Here is a 13820-nt window from a genome sequence, read left to right as displayed (position 1 = left end):
ATGTGCATAGAGACAGCTCTAATTTTCATTTATTTCTGCCTTTTAAGTCTGTGCCTTTAGTGAAAGTATAGGTTCAAAAATATACAAATTGTTGATTAGGATCTGTAAAAGCTAATTTGTTAGTTCCAGTTGGCTTCAACTATTAGGAACATTTGTAGAGGCATTAGAAGACAAAGCTCTACAGATGCATTTCTGCATTATTGTAGAACAAAAAAATCAATCCTGCCAAATATGTAGACTGTCAGCCTGAAACCAAAATGTAAGTATGCTGCCAGGCATCTATTCTACATAATTATAGGATGTGGAAACATTTATCCTACATAATTGATTTAGAGCCATCGTATAAGAGAAACAAGTTTAGTTCATGCAAGTGAAAGGTACATAGTTCTTGGAACATTAATAGACTTGTTCAAATATTAATTTTAATATCTCTTGGTAACTGCATCTGTTAGGGTTAGGACAGTCTTTTCAGTGTCTGATAATGGATCATGCCAGCTTACTTTGAAAAAGCCCATTGAGGCTGTTTGTGGGTATGGGCAAAGAATTTGAAGTTATTGTATCAGGGTGAATTTTGTGTGTCAAGAGTACCCTCTTCCCAGTATTTTCTTCATATATGAAGTACGTGCATATTTTAAGTATATATAATATCTTTTAAAATGCAGCTCATAATTACCTCATTTCCAAACTGTCATTCTTAAAAATGTTGGACTAATCCTGAAAACACGGAAATTCTTTATAATTGGAAATGTGTGAGCTGCACAATGTGTGTGCTTTGCATATACCATCTGTCTCCATTTTGCCTTTTAGTCCTTTTCTTTATTGAAAACACTTTTCACTGGACTCCAGAGTGTTTTTGACATACAGAAATAAATTTCTCAGGCTTTATTCAAGTATATACTAGAAACAATTTGCTATTCCTTTAAACTTCTTTCAACCCCTACAAGTGCTTTTGGTGCTGCCTTTGTCATTTAACAGAACTACCAATTCACTTCAGTATTCAGGAAATTACATGTAATCTCTTAGCAATCGTGACATAATACAAATTCAAAAGGAGAATATTTTTGGTGACTTCACTAAAATACTGACACAAATTTTGTTGTATTATCCTCTTAGAGATCAGGCAGCAGGAGATTCCTATCAAGCATACATAGCTGTTGTAAATGTGTATCTCATGCTTGAATAAACACATAAAAAATCATTAGATTTCACACGTGGTATATCAATGAGTAGCAGGTCATAAAAGTATAAACTAGGACTCTTCAAATAGCTTTTTTTTTCTTTTTTAAGGAAACTAGAAGGTGGGGGACTTGAAGAGGGACGTCAGACGCAGAACTGTTTGTATGAATGCCACTTCTCCTCAGCCCTTTTATGAATTTTGTGCAAAATGGGATTGGAAATGCATTCCTTGCTTCCTCGGTTCTGTTCCCCCAAACTGTAACTGTTCCATCCCTCTTACCCCCATTCTGACATGGTCAAGTATATATACTGTAGTATCAGATGTTTTGGTTAAAATTGCTACTGCATTGTTGTTCTCCCACAGAATTACTTTTTTCCTCAGATTCACCTCCTATTTCTTTTTCAACTGTATAGTCTTCTAGTTATCCTCCCTAGACTTTTCTCGAAATTTAATTCTGCACCGACGCTAAAGAATCTCAGGATAAAGCACCATTTTCTTTAAGCCATGACACCGAGTCCAGCAACTGTATTCCTGTCTTCCTCTTGCCTCAGTGCCACAGGCTACCAATTCTTCACTTCCTTCCTGCCTCTGACACACTGCCCAACCCCTCTGTAGTCTCCCAACCCCCTGCTTTCTGCATCTGGTTTAGCCAAGTTGTTCTTTCCTTCCACTGGAAAAGGGAGTGTCTTCCTATGTAGTGCTTTTTGAAGAATCTGTAGAGAAGCAAGCGAAGTAGTCATTACAGTAACCAGATGTTTCCCTTAATGTTATTGTGTTCCTTACTTCTTCTCTTGGCAAGCCAACTTGTTATCCTGGGTGTAGTGCCCCAGTTAGCAACTGAAAATCTCAGGTAGGGTTGTAGTCCTCTTAGTGTTGAAGGACAAAATGCAAGAATAAAAAGACTATGAAAAAGATACAAACTGAGAAAATGTACAAAAACCCTTGAAGAAGTGGAGAGGAAAAAATTAATGAATTTTAAAAACCAAATTTGTTTGAAAAGAGAAAAAATTAAAAATGGGTAGAGTTATGTGACTTCAAATTCAAAAAGAAAAAAAAGAAAAGAAATGCCCCCATTCACAACCTACATGACTGCACAGAATTACACCCTTAGCAGATTTTCAGATGACACCAAATTGGAGTGGAGTGGTCAATAAGTCGGAGAGTTGGGCTGCTATTCAAAGGAACTTTAGTGGGCTGGAGAAACGGGCTTGTGAACCCATTCATAGAACCCTTGCAAAGTTCAGCAAATGAAATGCAAAGTCCTTCACATGGGATGGAATAACCCCATGAAACAGAGAGATCGATATCCCACCACCAATTGCGATGTAGGTAGGTGCTTTGGAGATATCTCAGAGGATGAATCTGCAGAAAGTAGCACATACTGGTGGAATTTTTAAAATACTCTGAATAGTGTGATAGTTTGAGTGTTGCTTATATTTAGATTTTCATTTAGTAGCTTAAGTCATGTTGGCTTTCAGTCTTTCTTTTATACAATTTAAGGACAATAAATGTAGTATATTACTGGTTAGGCTGATTTATTGCCTTCCTAAATATTTAGCATTTTTGGAACGCTTCATAGTACTGTCATCATCAGTGGCAATTATCTTAATGCTTTTTAAAATAGGGGTCTGAATGACATGGAGTTGGATGCTTCATCCATGGAAAAGAGGTTTGCATTTAAGTTTCTGAAGAAAATTTTAAAATATGTTGACTCTGCTCAAGAGTTTATTGCACATTTGGGTAAGTTGCAGATTTTGTTTCAAAAATCATTAAATTTATTGATATTTAAACCTTTGCATTGGCATGTTTAAATTTCTAGTGATTGCTACATTCTTATTGTATTTAAGAAATTGAAATTCTGATTATTAGCTATCTGTTTTTCAGTTGCGGGTTGAATTCTTGGACCTTTGTAACTTGCTAAACTGATTTTACTGTTTTATTTGTATTTCTTCAAAACTGAGTTTGTAAGGCTATATCATCAAAGAGCTATTGTGTTATTTATTGTTTGACAACTTTGCATTCTCATTCATGTCTGCTCTGACTGTATCCTTGCAGAAGCCATTGTAACCAGTGGAAAAACTGAAAAATCTCCACATGACCAAGAAATTAAATTCTTTGCCAAAGTAAGTGATTTAATATTTCAAGTAATGTTCTTACACGTTCCATTATACGTAACACAGAAATCTGTAATCTTAGACTGCGTTGCAGGTAAGGAAAATATCTTTTTCCTCTTTTTCTCATGGTTAAGTAATGAATGGAACGTTGGTGAAAGATATTTCAGAAAAGAAGTTATTGCTGGAAAAGGTTCTTTTACATGAGAAGGAACATAGAAATTAAAAGGCAGCTTATTTATAACATAAAATGAAATACTGTTGCCTAATATATAAGTCATTTCTGAAAATTTTTGCCTCAGTATATTACTGGGGTACGTAGTATCATTTAATTAACAGGAATAAATATTCCTATGGATAGCAGTGTTATATATATTTGCACCTAACAAGACAAATACTGTCAAAACTCAGGTTTGGAGTAAGAATCATTTAGGATTTAATAAAAACCCTCTCCCTTTATATCTGTACTGAACAGTTATGTAAATAGTAGAGAGGAAGGGTCCTCTTGTTTCAGTGATATTTATGATTGTTGAAATTGAGAAGACTAAACCCTACGGTATTAGATCCAAACTATAAATCTGTGTAACTTTTTTTTATATTTATTCAACTTTTAATTAAAATTGTAAGAGATAAGATTTTCATTCTCTGAGTGTACAAAATAAGAAAATACAGGTATTACAGAAGTAAAATTCTTTGAATGAACTTTGAGCAATCAGAGCGTTGTTACTACATTTACCATTGTGCTTTGTGAAAAATACGTTTTGTATCTGTATTTCTTAGGTTCTTTTACCATTAGTTGATCAGTACTTTACAAATCACTGCCTGTACTTCCTGTCTTCTCCAACAAAAACACTCAGTAGCAGTGGATATGCATCAAATAAGGAAAAGGAAATGGTAGCCAGGTAAGTAGAAAATTAAGATATATACAGGATGATTCTATGTAGATAATAAAAGGCCTCTTCTTAGACTAAAGAAAAAGATAATTCAAAAGCTCAGTTTCCTCATAGGGATAGTGATTGCTTCATTCTTTAGTAGAATGGTAGTAAGTAAATAGTATTCTTCATCTTAGTATTTTTTTAATGTATAATTAAAGTTTCCACATCATTTCAGACACTTCCACATTTAAGGAGGTTTTGTTTATTCTTTGAATAATACTGTAGAAATTCTGATAAATATTTATAGAATTCTTATTTTGAGTATTTAAAAGTTAAGTGTTTTTAAAGGATTTCTTGGTGAAAATAGATACCACTGGATGCCTATTCAGTGTCTTATACTAGGTGTTTGATGGTTATGTAGACTAGCACCTTTATTGATGCCTCAGCCAAGAGCCTTGAGTACTGCCTGCTAAGCAACTCTAGTACTGTTATCTCCTGTTTACTTCATTGTAAACTGAAGGCAACCAGTCAGCTTACATTATACTGTGCAGTTACTTATTCCTAAAGCGTCTCTGGACAAACTTGAGGCCAAAACCAGAAAAGCTTCCATAGTTTCTTTCAAAGTTAAACGTTAGACTCTAAGACAAAAAGACAAGTGTTTTCTTACTAGCAAAATGTAAACAAGTCAACCTTATCTATAGAATTGATAGTAGTAGCTTTGTAATCAGGGAAGATTAAAAAAACCCACTAAAATATTTTTCAAATTAATTTAATATTTTGTTCTAAATAGAGAAACTGATAACAAGAATGATAATATGCAAAAATGGGAAACTATACATTCTCTGCATGTGAATTTTAGAAGTAAATTGTAGACTAAAATTTCACATGTTTAGAGGATAACAGCTGGCCTTACAAAACGCAGTCCTCTTATGTGAAGGAATAAAGCAGAGAGGGCAGCATCTGTCATAGCTGGACTACTGCACAAACATGGCTAACATAAGACACTTGGAGCACTAAAAGGTAATGCAAGCATTTTCTTCATTGCAGACACAAAAGGAAAAAAATAAGGAAAAAATAAAGATTTAAATCTTTCTCTGCGAGTAGAATACTGCTTCTGACCGCAGTTCTCCAGCATGTTAGTGTCCTGTCCCAAGTTCCTCTATACAGTTTTTGTGGAACCTTGTGCTGCAGATGATATTTAACAAACACTGAAATGAGTATAAAGTCCTAAAGAATATACAGCAACATAAAAATGCATTAAAGTTGTGAGGCCAAGCTGGAATGGTAGAGTTTATGTTCCTGATATTTAGGATGGGTAGTTCTCAGGAAGCAAGACAGCTGACTGTATCAGACTTTTATCTGAAGCAAGACTTTTATCCTCAATATTGGCTTGTGTCACTGCATTTTTATTGAAAAGCCAATGGCAAATGTAAATATGTTCATATCTTTTGGCACTGTCTTGACTGTATCATCCTAATGCTTCTTAAACATTGACGTGTGAGAGACATTTTTCTTATTTCTTCTCATACTCATGGACTGTTTTCTACCTGCAAATTTTGGCAATGCCATAGGATCAACCCCATAGGACTAGCTGCATTAACAGCTGTGGAAAAAACATACTTTTAAAAAATGAAGGACAAAGAACATACTGGGGAAGAAGCTGTTGAGACTCAATATAGTTTTCCTTCACTCCACCACTGCTAAGTCCAGATAAACTTCCTGTTCAGAATCTAGGCGTTCTTCTGTATGATTATTTCTTCTCTGATCAGAATGCTCTTTAGTTATTACTTCTGACACAATACAAACATTCTACTGGTATAAACTCTTTTCAGGAATTTTTATTTAGGAAAATCTAAACTATTTTTAAGGGATAAGGAAAATACAGTTTTCTTTGCCTAAGACTTCTGTCAGCTGAATTTGCAAATGAGATATTATAGAACAGTACTGTTTAGCTGGCAGGCTCCAATACCAATTTTATCACAAGAAAAGTTTTACCCAGGCCTTGTCAGAGGTCCGAGATATGTGACATCCCCAAAATTCTTGCAGAAAATTCTATATTTGTTGCTTGTCCCCAGGTTGCTGAAGGAATTGCTACGATGCACCCTTTTCTCTCGATGAAAGTAGAGGACAATTGTTGCATGTTCTGTGGTGCCCCAGTTTTTGTGTGTGGCTTTTAGTAAAATTGCCTGATGTACCAAAAAAATTGAGTAGCCTTGTGCTAGAATGTCATAAAAAGGGGCACAAGGATCCTATATATCTTACCATTGCCTGTTTCCTTGAAGCTTAGAACAATGTAAAGGATAACTAATAGTTGACTGAGGCATATGTGGGGTGATGTTGTTGGGAGATACTTGGAGAGTAGATCGTTGGGAATTGTTTAGGGATGTATTTTGCAGCATTTTCATCTATTTGATTTCTTCCATTATGTCTGATGTCCATTATATCCTATCTACTCATTCTTTGTTAGTATAACTTGCCTGTTTTCCCAGGTTCTTAATTCCCATTCTCAAATTCTCGATCTAACTTCTGTTCTCTATGAGTTCAGAAGCTGCTGGTTGCTGTCCCTCATCCTGCTTCCTGTTTTTTAATTCTCAATGGCTCTTTGTCAACTAGGATCCACTGAGAAGACATCTCATCTGCCTGTGTCATTGTCAGACTGATAACCAAAGGAAGGAAAGTCAGGGAAGTCTGGCATGGGCCAGTGAAGCTTTTTTTTACATGTCTGTAGTGGAAACTAGTTAGTGCTGGAGCAGAAGGAATATAAAAGAATATTGCTAGTCACACTCAGTGGTTTTCAAGACTTACTCAGAAACTGAGTTTTTTATGCCTCCCTGGGACACTGTCCAGTAGTAGCCTATGGCCTATGTTTTAATAAGAGAGCTTTCATTTTTATTCAGTGTGCAGATCTCTCTCCCAAGTGTCATACGTTTCTGTGTTTCTCTCTGGAGATGATGTTGAAGCCTAAAAGATATTACTATGTAGTTCTTCTGATACTAAGTTACGTTCTCCTGGTTTTGCCTGTCCTTTCTGTTTATGTAATTTGCAATTTTTTTTCTGTCGGTGAAGCACTTTAAGCTAAACATTGCATTGTGAAAATGATGGCATCAGGAACATTAACGAGTAATTCTGTGAGCAGCAGAACAAATAACGATTAATCTTCAATGGATTTATGTTTCATTGTTGAAGGCAGTTTCTGACCAAAGCTTATCCCACTGTTGGGCCATTTAAATTGTCTCACAATTGAATTTTCAGATACCAGAAAATGTGACAATACCATTATGCAGCTTTTTAGGGGTAATTTGGGGTTCTGTCTCTCTCTCCAAAATGCCTTCTCCCCCCTCCCCAAAAAAGTTGCTGAGATTTAATAATTTTTTAGCCTTCTATACTGTGTCAGATTCAGGTAGAATCAGCCATTTGACTCAAAGTAATTCTAGAAAATTTAATAAAAGGACAGTTGCCTTTTAATTCATAAAGTTGCCTTTTAATTTATAATATATTGTCTTTATAAAAATAAGGATTTCATTTTTCTACAATTAACTAAAAAAATTCATATTTAATTTGTTTATTATTTTGCCTGCCATCATTTTTATTGCCAAAATTTTTCTCCCCCTTGAAGGAGAGATACCAATTCTTTTCTGTGGGAAATTTTGTATTATTATCTTTCAAACTGTATTTTACTCTCATGTTTTCTTATTTAAACTATCAGGTTCTCAGATTTCTCTTCACTTTCCTTCACTATATTGACTAGAATTGGCAGCTTTTTCCAGCTGAAGGGTTGGATGTAAATTTCAGAAATACAGAATTACTTGTTTGTTGATAAGTAAGACCAGACCTAGCACTGAACTTGCTAGGTGCCATCCTCCATTTTATGTTCCAAAGTACTTTTGCTTTTCTCTGAATTATCATTTCCCTTTTGTATACTGTCTTCTAGGTGGGTTTTAGTCCTTATAATAGCAGTTATCCATACCCATAACTGTTAATTTGTAGCAGTGACTATGTTAATTTCCTGAGATACAGCCTTACTAACTTTCAGATGTAGTATATATAAGTACACAAGAAGGTTCTAGGTCCTCCAGCAGCAGTGAACGCAGCTCAGGTTCAGGAGGATGGAAGTTTCATTTCATTGCAATTTCATGCTTCTTCTCTGAATGGTCATATAACTTCCCTGAAGTCAGTCAGCTCAGATTTATAAAGCTAGACAGATGCTTATTAGGTGTTTATAAAATAGCTTTAGAGGCACATGAAAAAAGTTAGATGCCTAGCCTCAATGCCTGCTGTTGTAAGTCCAGAAATGTCTTATAAATCTTTGTCCATTCTTAGCTGAGAAAAGTAACTACCAATATTTTCCTCCTATGGTATAGTTTTTCCTTACTGAAGACAAAAATACTAAAAATGGCAAGGGGCTTTAATGTTTTTTTAGTAGGAGACCATATCAATTCCAATTATGCTAGGTTACATTATGTTATTTTATATTACATTGTTATACTTACATAACATTAATATATGTTATATATTTATAGAATTACTGTATAACATAAAATACTATCATATATTATCCTAATTCCAATTACAAAATGTATCACAAATAAGTACGTCTGCCTAGATGTCTTTGTTTTTAGAAAATATGATAGCCCTTTTATCTTTAGAAAGTTGGTGATGCTTTCTTTCGCTTATATATCCTATTATCTTCATAGTTAAAAGTTAGGCATACAAGCTCCTGACATATTTGTCAGAAACTCTTCTGTTCTGTAATTATTTCAGGATTAGTTTTACCTATCAGCAATGGCTAAACACAGGTGGTGAAATGTTTGCCAAGGGTATTTTCTCTATTTTAAATTATATGAAGTTTGATGACATTAGTTTGCTGTAGAGTGACAAGCAAAACACAAAAATGTTGCTCAGTTTTATTTCTTGCAAAAAAATTTTTATTCAGAAAAAATTCTAGCCATAAAGAATGATCCGACCGTATAATATATAAAGGAAACTGCTGTAATTAAAAGAAAATCTCATGTTTCAAGTCATTTCTGAATTAGAGAATCTTAAAGAACCGGCGAATGTGTAAGCTTCAAAGGTTATGCTACTTAATGCAGTTACTAGACTGACGATTATTGTTATATATAATTCAAAATATACCTTCTGGGAACTATGGAGTGTTTTCTCTTTCATAGTCTTACTCTTTTTCTACCTCATATTCTAAGCAAATCTTTAATCTTTGTCTTGTTTTGTCTTGTCTTGCTGTTTTCTTCCTTTTCTACTTCAGCTTGTTCTGCAAACTAGCTGCTCTTGTTAGACATAGGATTTCACTTTTTGGTAAGTTGTTAAGAAAGATCTCGAAATTAAAAATATGAAGAATATGTAATGTTTCTATAGTAGCTGAAACTTGTCACACACTATGGGCAAAATTCCATAAAACAATGATGAAATGAAGATTACTACTTCCAGTGTAATTAGTGAGAGCGTCAAACGTGCCTCTGAAGGTAGCAGGTAATAGAATATGTAAACTGTTGGTGCTTGAATAAATAGAAGCTTTAGGGGAGAGTCAAGGGGAAAAAAAACCCATACCTTTTCATAGCTACTGGTAAGAAAGTTTTGAAAGAAAGGTGGATACTACAAGATTTAAAATTCAAAACCACATTCAAAATGTTGTGGAGTCAAGTGATGAAAATGAGCCATAGGCAGACACTGGTTGTTATTTTCAGTTGTGTAGAAATAGACTTACAAAATAGAAAGTTAGATCTAGAGGTAGACCTAACTCTCACTCCAGTGACTGGAGGGAGAAGACTTATCTTATGTCTTGTTTAACCTCTGCATCTCCAATAGTATCATTTTTGTAATGATTAGACTGTCCTGCATTTCCTATATTATTATGGTCTCATAATATATCTTTTTTGCTATATTTTTAAAACAGGTAGTGATTCTGCTACAATGGTGAGCTGCCTGCACATTTTAGCTCAGTCTCTCGACACACGGTAGGTTTACAAAATTTCAGCACGTCAGTACCAGGTACAAACTATCTGTTTCACAGAGCTCTCGAGGAGCAGTTGGGCTGTGGCTATTTCTGTATTTTTTTATTCCTTACTTGTATTGAATGCTGTTAGCAGCATAGATACCTCGGTGACCTCAGTACTAGCAGATGTAGGGTTTCATTCACTGTTTTCTGTTCTCCATCATTAAATATGAAAACATAGAAAACTTCTGCCACCCGTTCTATTGGCATTTGAAGATTTTATTGGGAAATATAAATGACAAACTTTGGAACTGCAGGTATTGATACTTGTAGATACTGGGAAAGTTTAGTGCAAAGTTGAAAATCTGGGATTAGAAGTGTGCAGAAGGTATTAATATATGGGCATAGTTACATTTTGCTGGCTTTTACTGATTACCATTAAAATGCTTAAGAACATTCAAACATAGGATTGAGGACCAGCATAATCTTCCTATTGGACCTATTTTCTGGCCTCGTTGTGTCATACAGCAGCCTGGCACTGAACTTGTGAATAACAGCGCAGAAAAATTTCAGGAAGCTGTTGGAGAAATGTACAAAAAGATTGAGAAATGGGACTGTGATGCTCACATTGTGATTGCCTTTTCTAGATATAGGGTGCTTTGAATACAACTAAGCATGTACCCTGTCTTGGATACCTAGCCCATAAGCATTTAGAAGTTAAGACTTACCTTTCCTGAGCATGTTATACAGAGGAATTTTCTCACCACCTATGAAAGGAGCGGTGACGTTTGCTGAAAGGACGCTGTCATATTTGGAGGCAGATCACAAAAAACTAAGAGTACAAGACTGTGGAAGTTCTTTGTTGTTATTATTTTGTGAAATATTCCAAGTTAATTGTTGCCTATACTGCTGTGTAGATATAGCTGTACTTTTCAGTTCATAATGTAAAGTTCACTGATATACACCCGTATCTTCAAAGACTAGTTGAGTGTCAGCAACATGTATATGTATATATCTGTACATATATTGAAGATTAATGCAAAATTAATTTTACCCTCTACTGTTTTTCAGAACTGTTATGAAATCGGGATCTGAGCTAGTTAAAGCTGGATTGCGTGCTTTTTTTGAAAATGCAGCTGAAGATCTGGAAAAAACATCAGAAAATCTTAAACTTGGAAAATTTACCCATTCACGAACACAGATCAAGGGTGTTTCACAGAATATTAATTACACTACGGTAGCATTGTTACCTATCTTAACATCAATTTTTGAACATATTTCGCAGTATCAGTTTGGAGTTGATTTACTTTGTAAGTCTTGAATTTTCTTTTTCAGAGTTTATTATGTTATAATACTACAATCACTTTTAATAATGAATGTATGAATGTAAAAGATGAAATTCTATTTTCAACACTTAAATATTACCAGAATTAAAACTGAAATTAGCAGCATTTTGTTTTTAATATTTTGATGTTAACGGAATTTAGAATACTTTATTTCATATTTAAACATACTACTCAGTAATTTTCAAGTTGATTGTGTGCAATATATCTCCCAAACATTATGAGAGGGAAATTATGAATTCCCCTTAAATGTTCTTCTATCTACTGCATTGATAATAACACTAAGGATTCCTATAGAAAATAAAATGTAACTTATTTTTGTTACATATTTTCACCTCATTAGATTAAAATGAGACAACTCCCATTATTACTTCCTTGTAGTTTTTCTTGCATTGGAAAGTCATTTTAGCTTCTTTTAATTTAAAGTTTCTTTACTTTTTAACATCTTTAAAATTTGAACATGCTAATGACAAAAGAAGTAAGTAGTTCCTATTACTGAAATGTCTCCTTGAGGTTCAGGAATATACTGAACTGAAATCTCATATACATTCGCGGAATCACAGTTCAAATGTAGAAGACAATTAAAACATTGATAGCTATGGAAAGACTTTCTATAAGGTTAGGAGCCTTTCAATCAAGTGCCTGGAGGTTACACAAGCAGACTGCTGTGGTTTAAGTTAAAATTATATTCTGCAAATGTGATACTTTGAAATATTTTATTAACAATTATCTGCTGGCCTGTTGGAATGTCAGATGATCTGTTAGGTTCTGGGATGAGTATAGATGACACGATGGCTACTGGAGAAATTGTAAATAAATAATATAGGTGTGCAGTATTGGCAGTATAAAAGTGTTTTGCAATATATATACGAAATATTTTAAACACCATTTACCACATTCCGTAACGTATGTTTTGTTTTAGATTCAGGAAGTGACCTTTAGATGAACAGATACTGACAATTTACTTTTTTCTTCTAGTGGGTGATGTACAAGTTTCATGTTACAGAATTCTTTGTAGCCTCTACTCCCTCGGGACTGGGAAGAACATCTATGTTGAAAGGTATTGAATGAAAAACTTGGCATATATGGTTTTCTCTAGTTCAGGAATGTATTGTTGGTCTAATAAAGCAGTTTGAATGAAAGGTGAATCTGAAGCAGAATAAGCATGTTTAAAATATATTTTAGGTGGAACGCAGTTGCCTAAATCTTAAGAGTCCAGTTTCCCACAAAAAACCCCAAATCAAACAAAAGCGAACATCCTACCCTGCTTTAATGACTGAGTGTTTGCAGGAAGCTTAGTTTTTCCCTTTGGGAAAGCTAAATTTTTCCAGGAGTTACCATTATTGATCCCAGAATCTGCCTACTACGTGTTATGAGAGACAGTGCTGGGGTAAGTAGACTGAGTACCTAAGTGTCTCTCTCACATCTACAAAATAGTTGTCCTGAGCATAAAATCCAAAGGCACCTGAGTATATGTAGGGATTCTGTCTTTATACAGGAAATCACAATTACTTGCATTTTAGAGAGTGGTGCCTACAATTCCTTTAAGAATCTAATAGCTGTAATACTCTCCAAAATACAAATTCAGGCCCTCTTCCGTTAGAAGAGGCTCAAATCCACATCTGCTGCTTCGTAAAAGGGATCCCTAATTGATTGTCTGTCACAAGATAGGAGCAGAGGCGATCATAACCCTTCCTTATTCTTCTGAAGGCCTCATTTTAGGCATTCTACATGAGCCTTATAATTAAAAATTAAAAATTCACAGGACCTGAGAGTCTAAACTGGAAGAAATATGATTCTGTAGTCCAGTTAGGAGAGCCTTTGCCTAGGAGGAGGAACATTAGGCTCCATTTCCTTCTTTGCAGAGTTTATTCAGTAATTCTTTAATGCAAAATGCAAGAGCAGTCTGGTATGCAATTCCTCTTTCCTCCCACTCTTCAGGCATATACCTGTGTGCATAAGCTCATCCTCACATATGTGCACATTCACTCATCCATCAAAGCTTACAAAGTTATTGCTCTTGCTTTGCTCCTCTATAAACTTATAAATCTTAAATAAACTTTTACACAAATCTGATAGAAGAAATAGAAAGAGCCTTATGCCTGCTCATCCTGAGTCAGGATGTTCTCACAGGAAACAGAAAGTGATTATGTTTGAAGTTGCCTCTGGATGAAATGATCTTACATCCTAGGCCTCCACCTTCATTGGCAGGTCTATAAACTCTGGACAATTCTATTAAACGTGTATTAGTAGCATCACCTTTCCTTTTTTGGAAAGAAAGAGTGATTGGGTCAGAAAAGGAAATGAATTAGTCTCTCAAGGCTGTGTGAGAGGTTTCCAGCTGTGGATTTCACTTAGTTTATGTCA

The 13820-nt window shown here is 34.7% G+C and overlaps 1 protein-coding gene across 1 annotated transcript in view; it reads left to right on the top strand.

Moving 5' to 3' along the window:
- Positions 1-13820, top strand: part of RYR3 (ryanodine receptor 3) — a 256319-nt gene that overhangs the window by 178902 nt on the left and 63597 nt on the right. Inside the window, exons 58-65 of the mRNA XM_068946291.1 lie at positions 1288-1338; positions 2802-2917; positions 3233-3300; positions 4069-4190; positions 9424-9473; positions 10072-10132; positions 11182-11420; positions 12432-12513. Of these exons, the coding sequence (XP_068802392.1) occupies positions 1288-1338; positions 2802-2917; positions 3233-3300; positions 4069-4190; positions 9424-9473; positions 10072-10132; positions 11182-11420; positions 12432-12513 (789 nt within the window). The remainder of the gene's footprint in view (positions 1-1287; positions 1339-2801; positions 2918-3232; positions 3301-4068; positions 4191-9423; positions 9474-10071; positions 10133-11181; positions 11421-12431; positions 12514-13820) is intronic.

The sequence above is a fragment of the Struthio camelus genome, chromosome 5, assembly GCF_040807025.1.
Source record: "Struthio camelus isolate bStrCam1 chromosome 5, bStrCam1.hap1, whole genome shotgun sequence".
Classification (NCBI taxonomy): Eukaryota; Metazoa; Chordata; class Aves; order Struthioniformes; family Struthionidae; genus Struthio; species Struthio camelus.
Note: the sequence above shows the minus strand (reverse complement) of the source record. Positions and strands in the feature narration are given on the sequence as shown.